We start from the raw sequence: 23,142 nt of genomic DNA on the forward strand, positions 1-23,142 counted from the left end.
CCTATTGAGGGAGAGAATGGTGGGCGGGACGTTTGCTATTGCTATTGGACGTATGTAAGAGGTTCCGTCCGTATCTAGCTCTGATTGGCTTTGTGAAGCCAATCACCGCCCCGGAAGCACGTTATTCGTGGGGGCGGGGTCTGTAACTATTAGTGACGGGGGGTGGTACCTATTCCACAGGCAACGCCTGGTCTGGTGACGTGTCTCCGCGGTGGCCATGTTGCCCGTGCCTCGCGCGCTGGGTGTCTGGGAGCCGGCCCCCCGGTACGGGGCGCCCGGGTGTCCAGGGGCTGTAACGCCCGGGTGGGGCGGGCCGAGCAGAGCCCCGCTCGCTCCTTCCCTGTTCCTGCTCCCGCTGCGCTGTCCGTGGGCCCCGCTCCCGCGCGGGGCGCAGCCTGGGGGCTCCCCCGCTCACCAGGGCCGCGCCTCCGCGGCCCCTCGCGGAGCAGAGACGGGCTTTGTCCAGCACCCGACACTCTGCGGCCGGCTCTCGGCTCCTGCTGAGCTGCCGCGGCCTGACGCTGCCGTTCCCGGCGCTGTCCCCGAGCGTGGCCGGATGCTGCGGCCGGCAGAGGATCTGCTGGGAGGTGCCCGCCGTGGCTGGGCCAGTGGGAGTCCTGTCGGGGCTCCTGGGTGCTACTGCAACACGCACATAATGAAACCGACCGGACCGTCCTGCTACCTGTCGGTGGCCCTGGCTTCGTTCAGCGTCAGGAGATGCAGGCACGGGGCCTGCTTGACACCGTGTTTGCATTACTTCCTAGTGCGCTTTAGCCTGGGCTTCACTGGGCTGGACACCCTCTTTAGGTTCAAATCATTTACTTTGAAGGCTTTGTCACCCAGAACCCTTTGGCTGCCTTCAAAGGTAGTGACTGCTTCCCCTTGGTGTGGAATCATTCTTTGAAGCTCAGTTTTTAGCTGACTCAACGTATGTAAGAAAATTTTATTGCTGTGTGGGCACTGACCATTCAGAAGTCAGTGTTTTCTGTGGGCCTAGGGGTAGGATGGGTCCCTGAGCTAGCTGCCTTGTAGGGAAGGGTTGTGAGCTGTGTCTAGGGTAGGGAATTCATTTTCTTCCATAACTGGCATACAGTTCTCTGTTTCATGATCCTCTTGTTCTTGGATGCGAAGAGCCTGCCTTTGGAAAAGCATCTGTGTGTGAGAAAGACAGGTGGGTGGAAACACGCATGGTATACAGAAGCTTTTTGTCCAGATTATAGTTAGCAGACATTTGCCTATAGTCCTAAAGAAAAATGCATATAATTAATGGGGCAAGAATTCCAAAGAGAAAAGGGAGCTGGTAGTAACAAATGTTTCTATTTAGGATTACTTCTGTGGCTTCAGGGTAGAACATGATGTTTAATGTAGTGAGAGCTTGAGAGGAAGAGTGCGCAATTTGTGCTGGAAAACACAAGAGTGAGTTGGATGGCGGCTGACCCAGGCATAAGAATGAAAGAACAGCCATACTGGGTCAGACCAAAGGTCCATCTAGCCCAGTATCCTATCTTCTGACAGTGGCCAATGCCAGGTGCCCCAGAGGGAATGAACAGATAATCACCAAGTGATCCATCCAGTCTCCCATTCCCAGCTTCTGGCAAACAGAGACTAGGGACACCATCCCTGCCCATCATGGCTAATAGCCATTGATAGACCTATCCTCCATGAACGTGCCTAGTTCTTCTTTGAACTCTGTTGTAGTCTTGGGCTTCATAACATCTTCTGGCAAGAAGTTCCACAGGTTAACCGTGCAATGTGTGGGGAGAAAAAAAAAATTGGTTTTTTTTAAATCCGCTTCCTATTAATTTCATTTGGTGACCCCTAGTTCTTGTCTTATGACAGAGTAAACACTTCCCTATTTACTTTCACCACACTAGTTATGATTTTATAGTCCTCTATCATATCCCCCCCTTAGTCATCTCTTTTCCAAGGTGAATAGTCCCAGTCTTATTAATCTTTGTCATACAGAAGCTATTCCATCCCCCTAATCATTTTTGTTGCCCTTTTTGGAACCCTTCCCAACTACCCATATATTTTTTTGAGATGGGGTGATCACATCTGCATGCAGTATTCAAGATGTGGATGTATCATGGATTTATATAGAAGCAATATGATATTTTCTGTCTTACCATCTATTGCTTTCTTAATGATTCCCAACATTCTGTTTGCTTTTTTGACTGCTGCTGCATATTGAGTGGATGTTTTCAGAGAACTAACCACTATGACTCCAAGATCTTTCCTGAGTGGTAACAGCAAATTTATATCCCAGCATATATTGTTGGGATTATGTTTTCCAGTGTGCATTACTTTGCATTTATCAACATTGAATTTCATCTGCCATTTTATTGCCCAGTCACCCAGTTTTGTGAGTTCCCTTTGTAACTCTTCACCACTATTTAACATCTCCCTATTCTGAAAACTGACCATTTATTCCTATCCTTTGTTTCCTATCTTTTAACCAGGTTTCAGAGGGGTAGCTGTGTTAGTCTGTATCAGTAAAAATAACTAGGAGTCCTTGTTGCATGTAGTGGCACTTTAGAGACTAACAAATTTATTTGGGCATAAGCTTTCATGGGACAGAACCCACTTCATCAGCTGCATGGAGTGGAAAATACAGTAGGCAGGTATAAATACACAGCACATGAAAAGATGGGAGTTGCCTTACCAAGTCGGGGGCCAGTGCTAACAAGGCCAATTCAATCAGGGTGGATGTGGCCCATTCCCAGCAGTTGACAAGAAGGTATGAGTATCAACGGAGAGAAAATTATTTTTTTCCCTTTGTTGATATTTACCCCTTCTTGTCAACTGTTGGATTATAGTCCACGAAAGTTTATGCCCAAATAAATTTGTTAGTCTCCAAGGTGTCACAAAGACTCATTGTTTTATCTTTTAACCAGTTATTGATCCATGAGAGGACCTTCCCTGTTATCCCAAGAGAGTTTACTTTGCTTAAGAGCCTTTTGGTGAGGGACCTTAACAGAGACTTTCTGAAAATCTAAGTACACTATATCCACTGGATCCCCTTTGTCCACATGTTGTTGACCCCCCTCAAAGAATTCTAGTAGGTTCGTGAGGCATGATTTCCCTTTACAGACACCATGTTGACTCTTCCCCAACAAATTATGTTAATCTATGTGTCTGACAATTTTGTTCTTTACTATAGTTTCAACCAGTTTGCCCGGTACAGAAGTCAGGCTTACTGTCCCGTAATTGCCAGGATCACCTCTGGAGCCCTTTTTAAGAATTGGCATCACATTAGCTATTCTCAAGTCATTTGCTACAAAAGCTGATTTAAATGATAGGTTACAGACTAGGGTTAGTAGTTCTGCAATTTCACATTTGAGTTTCTTCAGGTGAAGAAACTTGGGTGAATACCATCTTGGGTGATACCATCTGGTCCTGGTGACTTATTACCATTTAGTTTATCAGTTGTTCCAAAACCTCTTCTAATGACACCTCAGTCTGGGACAGTTTCTCAAACCTGAGCCATTCTTTTTAGGTGACAAATCTGAGGATCTCCCTCTCAGCCTCAGCCATGAGGACCGATGCAAATAATTCTTTTAGTTTCTCCTCAGTGGCCTTATCGTCCTTGAGTGCTCCTATAGCCTCCTGATTGTCCAGTTGGCCCACTGGGTGTTTAGCAGGCTTCCTGCTTTTCATGTACTTAAAACATTTTTTGCTATTACTTTTTGAGTCTTTGGCTAGCTATTCAAATTCTTTTTGGGCCTTCCTAATTCTATTTTTACACCTAACTTGCCAGAGTTTATGCCCCTTTCTGTTTTCCTCACTAGGATTTAATGTCCACTTTTTAAAGGATTCCTTTTTGCCTCTCACTGATTCTTTTACTTTGTTGTTTAGCTACAGTGGCACTTTTTTGGTTCTCTTACTATGTTTTTTTAATTTTGGATACACATTAAAGTTGAGCCTCTATTATGTTATCTTTAAAAAGTTTCCATGCAGCTTGCAGGGATTTAACTTTTTGTGCTGTATCTTTTAATTTGTTTAACTAACCTCCTCATTTTTGTGTATTCTCCCTTTCTGAAATTAAATGCTACAGTGTTGGGCTGCTGTGGTGTTTTCCCGCCACAGGGATGTTAAATTTCATTGTATTATGTTCACTATTACCAAGCAGTCCAGCTATATTCATCTCTTGGACCAGATCCTGTGCTCCACTTAGGACTAAATCAAGAATTGCGTCTCCTCTTGTGGTTTCCAGGATTAGCTGCTCCAAGAAGCAGCCATTTAAGGTGTCTAGAAACTTTCTCTGCATCCCGTCCTGAGGTGACATGTATCCAGTCAATGTGGGGATCGTTAAAATCCCCCATTATTGAGTATTTTTTATTTTAATAGCCTCTCTAATCTCCCTGAGCATTTCACAGTCACTATCACCATCTTGGTCAGGTGGTCGGTAATATATCCCTAGTGCTATTCTTATTAATAGAGCATGGAATTACTATCCATAGAATCTCTAAGGTACAGTTTGGTTCATTTAAGATTTTTACTTCATTTGATTCTACGGTTTCTTTCACATAGAGTGTCACTCCCCCACCAGCACGACCTTGTTCACTGACTCAGATACAGCCCTTCTCCCAGTCTCCTTCCTTGCCCAGAAGTCTCATTGTTGCTCTCAGGAAAGTGGCACTACATATCTCAGTAGAGATGTTGCTGTTGCAAAGTGGAACTCTTGGGTTTAATCTCCCTGTAGCCTTGTAGACACTCCAAAGTCCTGAAGGAGTATGTAAAGCTATGGTAAGATGTGGGGCTATAGATTTAGTTTTGTCACATTGTTTAGTTGTCATATATTTTTACTCTGACAGTTGAGATCTCATCCTATTTACTAAGCAGGGACACTTTTTGACCCTGTATAAAACATACAGTCCCCCACACTAAGAAGCTTAGTCTAAAAGATAAACAGAAAATAAGATGGGAAGAAGGTGTTACATTAAGTATTTTGCTGAGTCGCCATTTTCTGTTTTGTAGATGAGGCTGAAGGGATCCCTGCTGATGGCAATGGGTATTTGGGGATGGACTGAGACCCCTTGACTTGTTCTTATGTCCTTGGCCTGATGGGAAGAGTATATAAATCAGCCACTGATACTTGCTACATTATAGAAATCTGCCAGTTAATGAAGATTTAGCTTAATTGGCAGTTGGCTATTTGACTCTTTTAAAGATGTATACATCTGCATTTTTGAGTTTTGTAGATATATAATTGTATCTATTTGACTGTTTTCCTTCCCCCTCCTTTGTAAACTGGGGCAAGGACTCTTTCTCTGTGTCTGTATAACATGCAGCACAATGGGGCTCTGATTCTGAGTGGGGGACTTGAGTCACTGCACTACACACAGTAATCTGAGAATACGACTGGCAGCCTTGGTCATGTATCCTGGGCTTCCATCAACAGACCCCAGAGCTGGCCTGGAGTCATCCTCTTGCCGTCTCAGGAGAGGGCTGACCGGTCTCAGTGCTTCAGTTCTGAGTTTCAAAGGAATAAACCGTCCCAGAAGCTGAGCTAGATCCTCTGTAACTTTATGATAAGCTGCATTGCCCAGTTTAGTTCTGCTTCCCAGGACCAAACAGATGGCTGGCTAGTCTGTCGGATGCAGTGGTCACACCTGGCTGTGACACAAGCAAGTTTATTGTACAATGAACTTTCTTTTCCTTGGGACAGAGCCTTGTCGTCAAAGTCATTCTCCCCTGGAGTTAATATGGTCAGCGTGGGAATTGGCACACGGCCAGGCCTAGCAAGAGGAGCCAGCTCAGGATTGAGGTGTGTTGGATGCATGCTGACCATGTGGCTTGTCCAGGGCTGACTTTTGTGTCTCTAGTACTATTTCTCTTCACCAGATATGACACTGAGACAGATGAGACCATCCTGCAGAGAAGACAGAAGCAGATAGACTATGGAAAGAATACCGTTGGCTACCAGCACTTCCTACAACAGGTCCCCAAGTGAGGTGGTCCCTGCCTTTCACCTCCACTTCCCATATAAGCCTGCTGATTCAGACTATGACCACAGGCTCCCCACCAAGGGAAGTGATACCTGAAACTGACATAAAGTGACTTCCTTCCCTTTGATCCTGCCTAAAGGCAACTTCTTTTCCCTGCCCCCTTCCAAAAGTCCCAGAAACTTGGCATATTCAGGAGCCTTTGGAGCATGTTTCCTACATCTTACTGAGGCCCTGTTAGTGCCATGCTCCTGCTGGGTTAGGGTGGTCTTGATGCTGGGATGAGGAATGTTTGATAGAAGCACCTGGTCACTGATAAATGTCATGCTTCATTCCCAGGGCCGCTCGGCAGCCAGGGATTCACCCCCGAACTCCAAATAAGTACAAGAAATATAGCCGTCGCTCCTGGGACATGCAAGTCAAGCTGTGGAGACGGGCATTGCATGCCTGGGACCCACCAACCCAGCATCCCCTCCTGTATGAACAAGGATTTCCAAGGAAAGTGCCTGTCAGTTGCTCTTGGCTCCTCTAGAGTCTTGCAGGACAGAAACTCTTGTAGGGAGAGGAAGGGGCAGAAGCCTAGCAACATGAAACATGGAAGATCCACCCAAATCAATGGGTATCCTTCCCAGTGCTTCCTAGAATCCCTCTGGATATAGTGGCCATTACACTGAGCTGCCGTAGGTAGCAAATAGCTAGAGTGAACGGTATGTTAAAATGCCTTGGGGGCCTGTGAAGCTTGGCACTCTGACACTGAGAAGTAGGTATCAGGAGCCTTATACCATAGAAAGGAGGGACTGATACAAGCAAAACCTACCAGGTGCTCAAATGTCCCAGTGGTGAGCACAGTATACATTTCCCAGTGCTCTGGAAGATGCTTCTCTGTGTTGTATGTGGTGTGTGCTTGCTTTGCCATCACCCTCAGCTGCATGGTGGGCATTGGGGAGAAAAGCACAAGGGCTGGGACCCCAACTGCTGGGTTTGATGAGAGAGCAAGGACCAGGTCAAGCATCTCCTGTCTCTTCCACCAGTGCTCACTGGAGAGGAGTCCTGCCTACCCCTCCCAGCCTGGACACAAAGAGTGGAAGGGCCTGATGATCTCCCCTAAGTTTGAAGCATGGAGTGGAATGACAGTGCTGCTCCATGTGATGACCAGTGCTGATCCTGTCCATTGACTGGGTCAGTGTGATTTAAAGTGCTGTTTGTTTGCAAGTCAGGAGCTGGTGAGTTTCTCAGGAATGATGGAGACAAACTCTTTATGTGGCTTCTCAGAAGACTGGCCTGGTGCCCTGAGGCCTCTTGAAAATCTGTCAGGAGACTCACTGGGCAGACAGGTATTTGGGCTTTGGGCTTGCTTCCTCCTGTTCCTGCTGGTGACAGGGACTTAGGGCAGCAGTAGGGAATGCTAATTAATGGTTTGTTGTGGCACAGGGTGATCATCAGCTTGTCAGGAGGGGGTACTGTCTGTGAGGTGCAGTCTGGAAGTCTTGTGCCTTCCTCTGGACACTCTCTGATGCTGGAAAGTATTGTTGGGGAAGGGGAGAATAGGAGGAAAAGGATCCTCAGGGCTCAGCATCCTCTCCAGAGGGACACTCCCATGCTTTGGATTGCGGGCATATGCTTCTCACATCGGGTTTGTTTTTTCCTTCCTATTCATTTGTCTGTATCCTGTTTTCACAGTTTGCTGGCCTGTCATGTCCTGGCTGCTCCTCTCCTTGGCTGCCCCAGGTCCACTCCAACTTGCTGCCCTTCCTAGGAAACACACACACCTGCCCATACTGCTCCTGGATGGGGCTATGAGTAGAGTCCAGAGCATTTTCTGCCTCTAAAATGACAGCATTTGGGGAGTGAGAAGAGCTCAGGCATCAAGTTTCATAGAAGCCCAGCTGCAAGGCTCTCCTGAGCTCATGGAGGACATGGGATTATCTTGAAGCTTGCCCCTGGGACAGAAAGGGGACTTGGTGTTAGTGTTGAGGCTTGGAGTTGAGCATCAGACCACTTACAAAATGCACAAACAGAGAAATAGCTGCTGTATCTCCTCCCATAGCCCAACTTCTAATGGTATAGAGGTTTCTGTCACCTGAGTACCTGTAATGCCAGCATGCATAGGACCAATTCTTTCTGCTTCAATAAAATTTACCAAAAGACTCTGTGACAGCTGCGGGCTGGGTTCTTTTTCTGTCCTTAAGCCTCTGGGGCTCTGCTAACCACAGGCAAGTTCAGGGAGGCTTTGGCAATTCACGAGGACTCAGAGAATGGGGAGTTGTGACCCTTCCCCCACTGTGGGCACTCCACAAGCTAAGTAAAGATTGATCTGTAGGAGCAGCCAGACCAGCGAGGAGGGGAAATTCTGGGCAGCAGTTTGTCAGGCCCAGCCCACAGGAGAAATGATTGGGGAGAGGAGACCGCACAAGGAAACCATGAGTCTTAAGGGAGGAGGTTTACCTCACCAAAGGGTTAATGTTGCCTTAGGGGTTTTTGCTGCCTTTCTCGCCATTGGTTGGAGGTGAAGATGATTAAATGCTTACCATGAACAGGCCTCTGGAGATCTGCACCATCCAACCCCTTCACAATTGAATATGATGAGCTAGGCAGGAGCCTCTGGCCAGGCTATGCTCTAGTTACCATCTCGCACTTTCCTTTAGCATTGGGAAAGGGCTCCGAGGCTTGGAAATCCTCCAGGGCAGGTGGAATCTGGGCAAAGAGGGTGTGGCCTGTGCAGCTCTGGGCTAGAGGGAAAACTCCACTCCCTTCTTGGGTCCTGCTGTAAAGTCACTGCCCTGCCAGTGACCCCATCATGGGAAGAGGTGGTGGTTCCTGCATCTTGCCCTGACGACAGTCCGTGGGGGCGGAGTGCCCCGCATCTTGGTGTTGGCTACAGTGTGTTAAGGGGGCCTCTCCTGCTGTCTCCCTTCCACCCCAAGCTGGATGGCGCAGCCGAGACCCCACCTCCCCCTGCGGGGGGACTAGAGGGGAATGTTGGCCCTGGGGGGAAGGGGCTGGTTTTGTGTGAGGTTATGGGAGTAGGGACTTGGGGGGCAAGGCTGGGGGGAGGGGTGATGCTGGTGCGAGAAGGAACGAGGGGGGGTTTTTTTATTTCTCCCCCCCGACTACATTTCCCGTCGTCCTTTGCTGCACGGCACAATCCGAAGGGGGAGGCGCCGGGGCTGTGCCGGAGCCGGGTGCGGGGGGAGCCCTGAGGTGGGGCCGCGCCGGACTCCAGTTGATGTCTCCGGCTCGGGCGCGGGGTTGGCGCGGCGCTGGCTCGGAGCGGAGCGCCCCGGGCGGAGGTTCCCGGGCTGACCCCTCGGGTCTGTGGCGCGGGCGCCGTCCGGTCATAGCCGTAACCACCGGGGGGCGGGCCGCCCGGTCCTCGTGACCCCCCCTCGCTCGCCGGGGCCAGCTGACCCCCGCCACAGCGGCTGCGCCCGACCCTGCTCTCCGGGCCCCCAGCTGACCCCCCCGGCTGGCAGCCCCCTGTCTCGCCCCCCACCTCAGCTAGTAGCCTCCGGCCACTTTCAGATACAAGTATCAGAGCCCGCCCTGGGGCAGCAGGGGAAGGCTGGGCTGAGAGGTGGGGAAGGGAGCCTGAGGCTGGCACCTTCTGTGCTGGTCTGGTATTGCCATTGTGACGGAGTGACTGGAGCTGGATGGGTGCTGACATCGAGTGACCTTGCTCTGCTTCAGTATCTGTGTTTAATTTTCTCAGCCCCTGCAGGGAGACCTCTCCTCATCACTAGGGTGGCTGGCACTGTAGACTCTGAGCCTTTGTCCCTCTTTCTGCTCATATGACCTGTGGGATCAGTTGGCACTTGATAAGTTCGGAGTGGTGCAGGGGTGAGCACATTATTTCTCTGGGTTGAGGTTTGACTGGTCCTAGCAGCATCGTGGATGCAATGGGGGGTGAGTTGACTTGAAAGGGTTTAGTCTGCGAATGGGAGATGCACACTGCCTAGACAGCTGATGCAGGTGGCAAAGGGATCATCGCTGTTGGGCTACTTTTACTAGGAGCAGCAAAAAGGCCCATAGGGTTAGCTTGGCTGTTTGGTTTTGCTTTCTGCTTTGGAGAGTTCTCTGCTCGCGGCCTTGGTGTGTGCTTCCTGCTGTAGCTTGTACTAGGTTAGGCAGATCAATTCCCTCTTGCTACTGCATGTTGTGTGTGGGCTGTTGGCAGGTGCTGTTGGCTTCCTCCTCTGAGACACTAAGTGTTCACAGAGGGACGCCTTAAACCCAAGTCAGCCTGCTCTGTGGTGATAGTCACTGACCAAAGCTGCAAGGAACGCTGCATCTGGCTTCTGGTAGTAACTGAGGTGCTGCTGCCTGTTGGTGGCTTTGCCCCATGTGAATCCTGGAGTTTGCACCCTGATGAAATTAAATTATATAAATCAGTGGTTCTCAACCAGGGGACCGAGGCCCCCTGCAGAGCTGTGAGCAGTTTTCAGGGTGTCCACCAAGCATGGCTGGAATCAGACTTTCTAGGGCCCAGGGCAGAAAGCCAAAGCCCCCCGAGCTCCGCCACCATGGGCTGAAGCTGAAGCCTGAGCAACTTAGCTTTGTGGTGCCCCTGTGGCATGGGGCCCCAGGCAGTCGCCCTCCTTGCTACCCCCTAATGGCAGCCCTGACTTTACAGAAAAGAGTTGTTGTGGCACAGGTGGGCTGTGGAGTTTTTATAGCCTGTTCGGGGGGCCTCAGAAAAAAGCTAAGAACCCCTGGTATAAATAATGCTTTCCACTCTTTAATGGCAGCTGCCAGAGGAGCTTAATGTGCTTTACTAATGTTAGTGGATTAAGTTTCCCTTAGGCATGTTTGGGGCTGTCTGAGGCACAAAGAGCTGACATGACTTGCCCAAGATAATACAGGGAGCCTGTGGCAGAACGGGGACTAGACCTCAGGAGCCCTATGCTGTTGCTGCAGCCACAGCACTGTGCAACCTGGCCATTAGTTATTTTCATTAGTGAAAGGGCAGAATATTTATTGGGTCACAATAAGATTGCTGATTCCACCTGCTGCCCTATGCTTGGGGTGGGGAGCTTGTTTACCAAAGTTGCTGGAGATGATACTCCAACTGTTAAGGAGGGAGAATGGTTCAGTTGGTTGATGCAGAAACCAGAAGCTCGATTTACAACTTACTTGGTCCTGGGATTATGGGAGGAAGATGAGGGCTAGCTGTAGAGGCTGGGCTCATGAAATGTGCCTGGGATGTGGGAGCTGAAGGAAGGAAGCTTACATTGGATAGGGTGATGGAAGTAGCTTGAGCTCAGTAAGGCAAGCAAAAACCTAAATTGTCTGAGCCCCCAAAGTGATGAAACAGATCCTTATACAGATGAGCTAGTGTATTCTGGGCCTGGGAAGGCTATGATTCTGGGTGAGGTGATTCTGTGGCTCAAATAAGTATCAGTAGCTTGTTTCAGGCTGTCTGGGGCTTAGTTTCATTCAAGGAGACTTAGAACACCAGTATTTTCTCTCTCGACTCTAAGTAGCAAGCTTGGGGTGCGCAAGCAGGTTCTCTGACCTTGGGGCTGTGCCTGATGTTACTAACATGCCTGTTTGTGTTACAGGATTGGTGGGGATGGAGTGAGAGGTGTCTAGCCAGGGATGAAGATGGTAGTTCAGTAGGTACAGTAGCAGCACGATGGCCCTTGAACAAGACTGGACTTGATGAAGGAGGAGGAAAGATAGCAGGAAGTAGGAGCTGGGGGCTCTAAGCTGGTGTTGGTGCCCGGCCTCCAGGAATCATGATTGCAGAGCCACTGCAGAAACAGTCTGGAAGAGCTGAAATGCACATCCTTCAGCGTCAGCCTGGTAAGATGTTTCTCTGCCTCAACCTTGCAGGTTTAGTCCATGTTGGAAATGGTATCAAGATTATTTTAGTTGTGAGGAGGAGGAGTCCACATTTTGCATCTGTACTGAACCAAGTTCCCCGTGTGGTGTCAGTGGGTGCTGTGCTGCAACGTTTGTCAGCTTTCAGGCTGGCTGTAAAATTGGAGCCTGTGTGACTTGTGGTCACTAAACAGCCCCAAGCATTTGAGAGCTTAACTTATGGCCCCAGCTTAGGTAATCACATTCTACCCTCTAAATTCTGAATGCAGTTTTGGTGGGATTCAGCATTCCAATTCACTTCAGCCCTAAACTCTGGTGCAGTGCTGATTGCGCTCTTATTGAGGCTGTTGTCCCTGCCACGGAAGTGGCTGCATATCTGCTGTGTGGGCAGCAAGCCTTGGGAGGCGTTAATCTTTTTTGTAGAGGTCTTTGGGATCCCTTAGGATGAAAGGCAAGTTGTTATGAGGAGAAAGTATCTTTCTCTGTATTAGCAGGACTGTTGTAAGCAAGACACAAAGTAATTCTTCCACTCTACTCCGCACTGATAAGGCTTCAGCTGGAGTATTGTGTCCTGTTCTGAGCACTGCATTTCAGGAAAGATGTGGACTAATTGGAGAAAGTTCAGAGAAGAGAAATAAAAATGATCAAAGGTCTAGAAAACATGACCTGTGAGGGGAGATTGAAAAAAATTAGGTTTGTTTAGTCTGGAGAAGGGAAGAATGAGGGAAGACATGATAACAATCTTCAAGTATGTAAAAAGGGTTTTAAAAGAGGAGGGTGATAAATTGTTCTCCTTAACTATTGAGAACAGGACAAGAAGCAATGGGCTTAAATTGCAGCAAGAGAGATTTAGGTTAGACATTAGGAAAAAATTCCAAGTTGTAAGAGTGAAAAGCACTGGAACAAATTACCTAGGGAGGTTGTGGAATCTCTGTAATTGGAAGCTTTTAAGAACAGGTTAGACAAACATCTGTCAGGAATGCCCTAGATCAGTGTTTCTCAACAACCAGTCCATGGATTGGCCCCGGTCCCTGCGATCTCCCTGTCACAGTTTAGGAAGGCAGCAAGCCAATTCATGGTATCAAAAAGGTTGAGAAACACTGGTCTAGATAATGACTAAGGACTGAACTAGATGACCTGTTGAGGTCCCTTCCAGTCCTACATTTCTATGATTTTCCATAGTTCAGCATGTTACTTTTTTGTAATAAGCCTGTTTTTTGTCTCCTCTTCCAACTCCCAAAATATTAACCAAAACAAATTAATTATGCCTGAAATCTCACCTGTGGTCTTATGCCCAGAGCAAACTTTTTTTTTGTTTGCGGGTGGGGAGGAATCTCTGCTACTTAAATCCCCAGTCTCTCCTTTGGGATCATTGGCCTCTGTGCATAACTCTGGTGCCTGCTTTGGATCTCTGCTCCTGAAGGGTGAGGGGGATGCGGGCATGAAAGAAGAGAGGTGGAAGCACTGGAGTAATGCTGCTATTGCAATGCTCAAGCAACTCATGCATGTTGAAACTGACAGGTTGCTATTTGAGAGAGAGAAGGTAGGTGAGGGAATACCTTTTTACTGGACCAACTTCTGTTGGTGAAAGGTACAAACTTTCGAGCTACACAGAGCTCTTCTTCCTGTCTGGGAAAGGAAGCAGAAGTTGCTATTTGGAATTTCACTCTGTTTGGGTTGTTAACTAGAAAATGTGTTTGGGACTAAGGAGGGCTTGAAGTTCTTGACCCTTCTCCTGCATCAGCAAATCTCAGTTTTGCACCCAGATCTTACCTTGCTGCAGGTTCCAAAGTAATTTTCCAAAGGGAAATTGTGTGGTAGCTCCTCCCTGCGTATCCAGTTGTGAACCTCAGATTTACATTAGCAAATCTCTCTCCTTCTCCCCTGTCTCTGCTCCTCCTCCCTCTTGAGCTTCCCTGTTTTGCACCCTGTGTTGAACCAGCCCTGAAACAGCCATTGGCGATCAGTAGGATGACTTGACTGAAATCAGTCATTTAAATCACCGATTTTATTAACGATTTAAGTCAGCAAGCAGGAAACTTTAAATAATAGATTTTAATCTTGTTTTGAATTTGTACTTTTAATTATTTTTCTAAAGAGCAGTTCATTTGCATTGGTTGATATAACCATTGAAATATGTAGAATTGCAACTCAATATAAACTTCATGCTAAATTTGATACTACTTTCTGCCAACCGTGAGGATACACTATATCTATACACATTTATATAAGCTATTATATAGATCAACATACATTCATTTGGATTCTTAATTTGTACATTTTTTATGATGTTAGAACAGTTGTTCTCAAATGTATTTGATCATACCCCCCTTTTTTATGTCTGTAGTAGTTTACACTCTCCCCTCCACCACATAAGTCATATACTGATAAAAAATCAACATGCAGCTCTCACTAAATATTAAAAACAGTAAGGCATTGATTCAAACAGACTTTTTTGTTTTTCACTTGATATTTTTTTTTCCTGTTGCACGAATGAGCGAACAATCCATAGTAGTAAAAAATTGGAAAGAGTCCAGCTGCGGGCAACAAAAATGATTAGGGGCCTGGAGCACCTGAACTTATGAGGAGAGGCTGAGGGACGGGATTGTTGGTCTGCAGAAGAAGAAGAGGGGGATTTGATAGCTGCTTTCACTACCTGAAAGGGGGTCCAAAGGATGGATCTAGACTGTTCTCAGTGGACTGATGACAACAGAGCAATGGTCTCAGTTACAGTGTGGGGGTCTAGGTGGAATTAGGAAAACGTTTCACTAGGTGGTGAAGCACTTGAATGGTTCCCTAGGGGTGGTCGGATCTCTTCTTGGGTTTTTAGCAGTTGAAGCCCTGGCTGGGATGATTTAGTTGGGGATTGGTCCTGCTTTGAGCAGAGGGTTGGACTAGATGACCTCCTGAGGTCCCTTCCAACCCTGATATTCTATGATAATAAGAGCAAAAGCAAAACCGCGATTGTGGTAGATACTTACAATTAAATGTGCATAACATGTTATAGTAAACGGATTAACGTGCAGATTAGCAACGACTTTATATAATGCTATGCAATCGTAACAGAAATCTATCAAAATGCACAGCACCTTCTGAAGACCTGATATGTCTGGAGCAGTGTTTCTCAAACTTCATTGCACTGTGACCCCCTTCTGACAACAAAAATTACTACATGACTCCACAGGGGGGACCAAAGGCTGCCCCAGACAGGGATCGGGGTGGGGAGCAAAGCTGAAGTCCAAGAGCTTCTGTCCTGGGTGGGGGGCATATATCCTCAGCCCTGGGCGGTGGGGCTTGGGCTTGAACCTGGGTGGTGGGGCTTGGGTCTGGGCTTCAGACTTGCTGAGGCCCAGGGCCAACACCAGCCTTGGTGACCCCATTAAAATGGGGTTGGGACCCATTTTGAGGTTCTGACCCACAGTTTGAGAACTCCTGATCTGAAGGAATCAACTTTACCAGTTATTCATTGGTGTGCGTAAAATGCGTGCTGTATTTTTTTCCTAAAGCTTCTCATGGCTCCCCTCCAGATTACAGTCTGAGTCCCCCAGTTTAAGAGTGTTAGAAAATGGAGAGTGACACATTTCTTATTTACTTGATGACTTTCTACTTGTGATTTGTGTCAAGCTACTATTGGGATGGAAATTGGAATTCAATTAAACATTCTCAAAACAGCATTTAAAAATTTTTATTTGCTAAATTAAACCATTTGAAATGTGCTGGAGACATAAAAAAGTAAGTTTATCAAAACACGTTACAGCAGTATGTTTTAAATATATTAAACAAAGGAAATATTAACTGTAGTTAGTGAGCTAACAGATTGTTTCTAGTCACCATAGACCAGATTCTCAAAAGTATTTAGGTGCCTGCCTGAAGGTGCAGAAAAATACATAGTGAGATTAGGTGCCTAACTCCATTGAAATCCATGGGAATTAGTTACCCAATCTGCTTAGGCACCCAAAAGTACCTGTCTCCATCTTCAGGTGCCTAAATACCTCTGACAATCTGGCCCCATATCCTTCAACTTCTTAAAATGAGTAGATCTCCTTTCCTACCTGGTTTTTATTCGTAGATTGGAAGAGGAAAACAAGCTTTCCAGCCTTTTCAACTTCCATTTGGTTTCTCAACTTTGAATGAACTAGTCAAAATGAAGTCTCTCCATTTGCTACCTAAACTGATACCAAAAGTAATTAAGGCAAAAGCTTTTCTGCACAACAGAAAGTACTTTCATTTGGAAAAAATGTGACTACCAGCATTCCTTCCATTGTAAAGACTGACAATAATATAGATAACTTAATACAGCTCATGATGTTGTGACATATTTATAAAGCTTGAGTTGACCTCAAAAGTTAATGTTTTCCTGCTGATTCTGTGTATAATTAAAGTAGTAACACCCTTTGACTCATTAAAATTTGAGGAGGGCTCCCTGTTGCAGCATATTTTTAATTTAAGTGATTTTAATTGAATGTAGGGAGTTTAGGCCTTAAAGTTGCCATAGTTTCAAATTTAATTTTAAACAGGTTTTATTTTTAAAAAGAAAATGTATTTACTATAAATACTTTTTTTAAGTGGAGGGAAAAACATCAATTTTTATCCTGCCTGCAGATCAGTAACAGGAGAAAGAAGAGAACAGAAGATGATAGCTCAGTTGCTGACTAAGGCTGAGACACGGATCATGAGGAGGGAGGATGGGATGGCAGGGTTTCATGACACAGAACAGCACACTTCTTACACATAGTTCCCACCATCAATTTTATATGGCCAACCATTTGTTTATGCCTTGGGCCCCACTGATGTGATGATTGTAAGTGCCTCGGATTCGCCACTGCATCCAGCATCACAAGATGTTTATGCTAAAGTGATAGTAGTGAAATAGTTAATGGCATTGAAACATAATCTGCTGTTGTGATTCAGAATTCACCCATCACTAAATTCAGATATGTCAACTGTTGGTGGCAGACTTGGGCCCAATCCAATTGTCAGCCCATAATTCAGTCATGTTTGGAAGGCTTCCTTCACAGCCTTATGGTCTAGAAACTTTAAAACAAAACCAAGCGTGTTCTCCCAACCCCTTCTCCTGAGGCTCTCTGCCTTGAGCGTATCTCCTGAGCCCACACATGCACCTTTCCTAAAGGGCCCCTGACTTGGGTGCATCCCTCCTAACACCCCCAGACCTGCCCTTTAGATGCACCGCCCAGGGACCACTGCTGATTTTTTTGTTTTTTCAGTTATTCTCCTATATTTTAAAGTGTTTTTTCCCCTCTTTGGTGTGCCAGCCCTACTTGCAGAGGAATGTGAGACATGAACAAGAGGAGAAAAGTGTGACTGATTATATACCCAAAGTGCTGATGGATGCCTAACAGAAGTTAACTGAAGAGAGAGACCGGTTTCAGAGGGGTAGCCACGTTAGTCTGCATCAGCAAAACAACGAGGCGTCCTTGTGGCATCTTAGAGGCTAACAAATTTATTTGGGCATAAGCTTTCGTGGGCTAAAACTTACTTCATCAGATGCATGGAGTGAAAAATACAGTAGGCAGGTATATATATTACAGCACATGAAAAGATGGGCGTTGCCTTACCAAGTGAGGGGGTCAGTGCTAAGGGGGCCAATTCAACCAAGGTGGAAGTGGCCTATTCCCAACAGTTGACAAGAAGGGCGGAATATCAACAGAGAGAAAATTATTTTGTTGAGAGGGGAGTCTTGGTCCTTCCTGTGATGTGATGATTCCATGTGTTTCCCTCCATAGCCTTTGCATGACCACACAGACGTGGCTCACTTTGGCAGCCCCTTCCAGCTTGCGTCTGGTAAGTGTTTGGATGGACTTCCACCTTCTGTGCCCACATCACACTTCTCTCCTCTGATTTCATTTTTGTTTTAGAATTTTCTACTTGAACCTCCCAGCAAAAGCAAGCTCTTAGCAGAGATCAAGGCATTAGGAGTGTTTCCATGATCTTACTTTTATAGTACCAGCGGGAACAATTATTTTCAGCAAAACTAAACCAAACATTGCAGCATCAAGTATCTGAGAGTGAAACTGACTGTTCATTGTCCCCAAAGAGTGATGTATGAGCTATATTTTTAAAACATTTTTTAATCATCTCTGGTTATTTTAGTAACAGAAGAGAGGAAATTTGTTTAAATAAAACTAGTAAATTGAATCCCTTTATTGTTGCCCTTTTCTGGCCCTATCAGTTTTAGGATTTTGCACTGGTTCCCATCCCTGTAGTATCAGATGTAGTTTTATTGTTGTGGCATGGAAGCGCCCACACTGTGCCAACCACACACGCAGCAAGATGCAGTCCCTGCTGAAGGAGAACGCAGGGTAAGATTAGTAACAGATGCAGGGAGGGGACGGGACAAAATGCCCAACCAGCATTTTAAAGATCAGTATTAGTGGCTGCTATTAGTTGGCTAATTGCTGGGCTTGGAGAGAATGTTAGAACGGGATTAGATTGATGAACTAGCAAGACAAAACCTTCAGCAGTGATATGTGTGTATCAAACTAGTTAAAAGTATTCTGACTCCTGACAGCTTACAGAGCTTTCTCCAGGGGAGTAAAGAGCTGTTTCTCAATCGTGAGGGAACCTCCTCAGAGGGAAGAGTATTTCTCTGGTACTAGCTCTTTCACATTTTCAATGGAACTGCCTCCAGTCCCCCATTTTAAATAGTTTCTTGCGTGGCAGCAGTTCTCTAGGTGCTTGTAACATCACTGATCATGGGAAAGAGGGAAATGATCCATTCCAGCGAGGCGATACTGTTGATGTCACTTATAACATTGGCTTGGTCACACAAGTTGGGCCTCCATAGCCCAGTGATCCCGATATTACTCTTGTCTATGGTTCCAGCCCTGATAGTGCTTTACTGTATGGTGTGGTTCTCACTGGATGTCTGTATGTTCGGAGTGTGTGTAAGTATCTTCTGGGGCCCAGGGCTCTGAGATTCTCCTCCATGTGTCTCTTGTCTGAAAGCTCTGTTCTCTGTTTCAGAAGCTGTCTGTCTTGGTCTACTTCTCTTTGCCTGAGCATGTTTTTGTTCTGGCCTTTTCATCGTATAAGACTTATTCTCAATTATTTCTGGCATTAATTGTCTCATATGCAACTGCACAGACTGCTGTGTGCCAGCCCTTCAGGAAGGCTCCTGTAGTTCTCATAGATAGGCAGCCCCCACAGTGAACTCTCATCTTTCCTTGTCCATATCTGTCTAAGGGCTGAATGTTGTTCAGCTAGGTTAGACAACCCTCTAGGATTGTCCCAGAGTCTCCTGGAATTAAAGATTAATATTTAATTAAAGATTGTCATGTGATGAAATCTCCAGGAATTTTCCAAGCAAAGTTGGCAACCCTACTTGTATAGGGTTTGATATCATTTGCATTCAGTGAAGATTTTCAGCAGTTAAGCAGGCTGGTGGGGAAAGAACAATGCTCAGATAGAAATCTTGCTCTAGATCGAAGCAGTGTTGCCCTGTCAAGGCTTTGTGAATTGGGGATGTTTGTAGAGACTGGTCAGTAACTGTGGAACCTGCTACACTTTGGTTTATTTTGATGTTCTAGGACTTGTTCTTGCTCACAGTTGCTCAGCACACCATTTTCATTGCTGAGTTCCTCAAACTTAGAGATGTCAATTGTGGAGGAGGTGGCTGCAACTTTCCCTCCAATTCCAAACTTCCAGGCAGGATGTCTGCTTTTTCCTCAGTTCACGCCTTCTGCCAGAGCAGAGTGTCTGGCACAGGCTTCTCTCCATGGTTTCAGCGTATCAACATTAGGCAGCAGGGGAGGCTTATCAGTCCCTTTGCTCCCACCTGCTTTGTTTCTCCAGTGTATATCACTCCTTTAACAGAATATTCTTTGCTGTTCCACCTGCCCCCATGTGTTGTCACCTTGCCAGCCTGATTAGAGGGAAGCTGTGTTCAAGGGTGTCAAGGTATTTTTCCCCCAGTTTGAACTTTAGCGTCCAAAAGTGGGGACCTGCATGTACCCTTCTAAGCTTAATTCCTAGCTTAGACCTGATAGCGCTGCCGCCAGCCAAAATATAGTGTTTGGCACACTTTCTGTTCCCCCAAAACCTTCCCTGGGGAACCCAAGACCCAAACGGCTTGGGTCTTAAAACAAGGAGAAATAAACCATCCTCCCTCCTTTCCCCCTCCCAGACTTTCCCCTCCCTGGGCTACCCTGAGAGACTACACTGATCCAAACTCCTTGGATCTTAAAACAGAGAGGAATAACCGTTCCCACCCCCGCCCCGTCCTTTCCCCCACCAACCGTTGGTTGAGTTCGCCCAATCCCTTGGGTCTTATAAACAAGAAAAAACCATCAGGTTCTTAAAAAAGAGAGCTTTTAATAAGGGGTATTACTCTTGTAACTCAGGATGGAAAATGTTTACAGGGTATTCAGCTCATATAGACTAGAGGGACTTCCTCCCCCTTAGCCTGAGATTAAAAGTTACAGCAAACAGAGTAAAACTCCTTCCAGCAAAATACACATTCACAAGTTAAGAAAACAAACATAAAACTGATCTGCCTTTTCTAGCTAGTACTTACTATTTTGAACATGAGAGACTGTTTCAGAAAGATTGGGGAAACCTGGGGTGCACGTCTGGTCCCTATTAGCCCCAAGAGCGAACAATGAACAAAACAAACAACACAAAGACTTCCCTCCACCGAGATTTGAAAGTATCTTGTCCCCTGATTGGTCCTCTGGTCAGGTGTCAGCCAGGTTTATTAGCTTCTTAACCCTTTACAGGTAAAAGAGACACTAACCCTTAACTATCTGTTTATGACAAAAGGGCTTCCAGTTATGGAAGACAAATTGGGATCTGTGTTTGGAAACAAAGATTAAAAGAGCTAGAACTTCTCATAGGTATCCAGTAGTGACAGCAGTGGGGGCCAGATGGTGAGTCAGTCAGGACTGCCTGTGCTCATCTTTGTGTGGAACTGGGAACTACCATAGACACAGAATAAAGGGAATCAAACTATAAAGCCCAGTGGTCAGAAATAGACTTTGTTGGGGCAAGCCCTTCTCTACCAGATGCATGCAGTGCCCACTCCCCAATTAAAGGTTATTTGGAGGGGATCAGAAGTTGCTGGATAGGGTGTTGTGGCACTGATCCCTCATCCAGGACTGTGGGACAGCTGGTGAGGCAGAGGCCATGCTGTTAAATCTCTCCCTCTTTTGTGGTGTCTCTTGCAGAGAGGGCTTCCTGGTGGAACCTAATCTCCTGTCCCAGGATACACCTTCAGGACAGCACAGATTTCAGTTGCCACCACTCCGGCTTGAGTCTGTCTTCTTGCAGCCAAGACTGCTGCCCTAAGAACAGCCTTCCATCCCAAACACTAGCCACGGATCTGCTCACCTTGGGGAAGGCTTCTGTGGTCCCCACCAAAAGGCACTGCTGCTCACCCTCAGTGCCTGAGAATTTCTTCCACTGGCATCCCCTCTGTAGGCCCCTTGGCTCCAAAGTGTGGACTCCTATCAAGCATCGGGGCAGCAGTGGAGAAGGTGCTTTGGAAGAGCAGCCCTCGATCCCAGACCAAGGAGCCTGCAGTCTCAGCTTTGACCAAGCTCCAGGTGCATCTCTTCAGTGTGTCCAAGGTGGTGGTGGCAGTAGCCCCCCTTTTTTCAGTCTGGCCCTATCCCGGGAATCTCTAGTCAGCATGTTGTGGGAGAGTGAGAAGACCTTGCAGCCCTTCCCCTTGCAATGTCGCTTCTCCTTATCACCTGTCCAGTTCCTGCCCTCCCCACAGAGCTCTTCTTCCTCCACACCAGAACTGCTCAGGCACCAGCATGGCCTCCCACACACCAGTCACAGCCCTGTGATCTAGACACAAAGAAGAATGATCTCAAGCGTTGTCATGACAAGGATGCAAAGTGGCACCGTCCCTCACTCAACTTCTACAAGATGAACCAGGTAGGATGGAAGGAGTAGGGCAAGAAGAAGCGTTTTTTGGAGAGGGGGTTGTTTGTTTTTTTTTGTAGATTTTTAAGGCAGAAGGAACTATTACCATCATTCAGTCAGATCTCCTGAACAATACAGACCAAAGAACTTCACCCAATAAATGCATTAAGCCCAGAATTTCTGTTTGAGCTATAGCATCTTGGAAAGATATCCAGTCTTGACGTAAAGACTGCAATGATGGAGAATCTGCTAGGTCCTAAGAAAAAACATGCCAAAATTCCCCAAAGTAAAAAGGTAGGACTTGACACTTCAAATGTTAGAAAAAAGTCAGAAGAAAAACACAGTTTTAGGCTGTTGAATATACCATGAAAGGTAAACAAATGTCATGGTCTAATCAGAAGGTTTGTATCCTTGTTAATGTTCAGCCTATACAGGTAACTACAGATGAAATTCTGTGTCCTGTGTAAATGGCAGGTCTTCTTCTGTATATAGAAGTTGCTCCCAACAGGTGGGGATGAAGAGAGGTGCTACAGGCTTTATGTAAATCCGTATCTGTGCTATCACTGCAGACTGGGAAGAGGGAAGATTGTCAGGGCCATATAACTGTACACCTTGCAGACTGCTCCTGTTCCATATCAGTCCAAGCAGCAGAGAAATTAGGGGCTGGAGCTGGTACTGCAGGCAGGGAGCCTTTCTTGGTGTCATGCTAGAGAAATCTCACAACACTGACACATTCATGCTCCTTGCTAGCACTGTTGGAAGGACTCTGTTCTAGCCTCCTAATCGTTCTTGTTTGTTTGACAGAAGCAGTTCTCAGGAGGAGGCCTCTGTTTCTTAGATAAGTCTGAGGAAGGCAGTGTTCCATCATGGTTCTTGGCTTGCAACCCACAAGCTTCTTCAGCCCCATGCAGTCCCATCAGCAGCTATGGCCAAGTACTGAGTGAGGAAGAGGAAGATGAGGCAAGGAACCGAAGTTGGCACCTGGGCAGCCAGAGGACTTTTTTCCAGCAAGACTTAGTGACCCTGACCTGGATCTGAATCTGATTGAAGAGAACTAGAGTTGCATATACACTCTGGAAACTGCAGAGCTCCACCTGTCCCCAGCGGGGGGAGCGTGCACACCCACGGATGCGAACGCGGCTTGGGCATCAGCACCGCTGGGGCTCTGCAGGGGACAGCAGCCCTGGCCCGGATGAACTATTTTTAAAGGAAAAAGTTAAAAGTTGCTTCAGTGCAATGTGTGTAACTGAGGGGAGGGCGCTGACTCCTGCGGCTGGGCCGGGGCTCGGGGTTACTGCCCCGTCCCTGCGCACCCGCACCCCGGGGTGGGGACAGAGTCCCGCTCCCGCCCGCAGCGGCTGCGGACTCGGAGCGGCCTGACTCCTGCAGCGGCTCCGCGCCGACCGTGCGCTGAGATCAAACGGACACAGCTGGAGCAAGGCCTGAAAGTGAACCCTCCGGGCGCGCAGCTCCGAGCGGCCGGCCGCGC

The 23,142-nt window shown here is 46.9% G+C and overlaps 2 protein-coding genes across 5 annotated transcripts; both read left to right on the forward strand.

Moving 5' to 3' along the window:
• The first annotated feature begins 215 nt into the window (after positions 1-215).
• Positions 216-19,845, forward strand: LOC116828121 (oocyte-specific histone RNA stem-loop-binding protein 2-like). Of its 4 annotated transcripts, XR_012656327.1 has the most exons (8): positions 216-264; positions 1,094-1,171; positions 5,669-5,767; positions 5,845-5,949; positions 6,285-6,447; positions 7,163-7,279; positions 11,504-11,747; positions 17,039-19,845. XR_012656327.1 is itself a non-coding variant. In XM_075068241.1 (7 exons), exons 1-7 carry the CDS (start codon positions 218-220, stop codon positions 7,743-7,745), a joined length of 729 nt encoding a protein of 242 aa, XP_074924342.1. In that variant the 5' UTR covers positions 216-217; the 3' UTR covers positions 7,746-8,914. The 4 variants fall into 4 exon arrangements, 2 of the variants coding, with proteins under 2 accessions (XP_074924342.1, XP_074924341.1); XR_012656328.1 differs by lacking the exon at positions 5,669-5,767; XM_075068241.1 differs by lacking the exons at positions 11,504-11,747; positions 17,039-19,845 and adding an exon at positions 7,626-8,914.
• Positions 13,207-23,005, forward strand: FAM53C (family with sequence similarity 53 member C). The gene is given in 6 exon segments (XM_075068317.1): positions 13,207-13,308; positions 17,510-17,567; positions 20,948-21,550; positions 21,553-21,665; positions 22,458-22,670; positions 22,673-23,005. Coding segments are annotated over 6 exon segments (1,128 nt in total). The 3' UTR covers positions 22,712-23,005.
• Positions 23,006-23,142: the final 137 nt, after the last annotated feature.

Source organism: Chelonoidis abingdonii, chromosome 7, assembly GCF_003597395.2.
Source record: "Chelonoidis abingdonii isolate Lonesome George chromosome 7, CheloAbing_2.0, whole genome shotgun sequence".
NCBI classification, from domain to species: Eukaryota; Metazoa; Chordata; order Testudines; family Testudinidae; genus Chelonoidis; species Chelonoidis abingdonii.

Bases quoted from the DNA above. Each gene is read 5' to 3' on its own strand.
- LOC116828121 (XM_075068240.1), top strand. From the start codon at position 5,529: ATGATAAGCTGCATTGCCCAGTTTAGTTCTGCTTCCCAGGACCAAACA. The intron at 6,448-7,162 runs GTGCCTGTCAGT...TTTGCAAGTCAG, and splicing joins AACAAGGATTTCCAAGGAAA to GAGCTGGTGAGTTTCTCAGG. The intron at 7,280-7,625 runs GTATTTGGGCTT...CTGTTTTCACAG, and splicing joins GAGACTCACTGGGCAGACAG to TTTGCTGGCCTGTCATGTCC.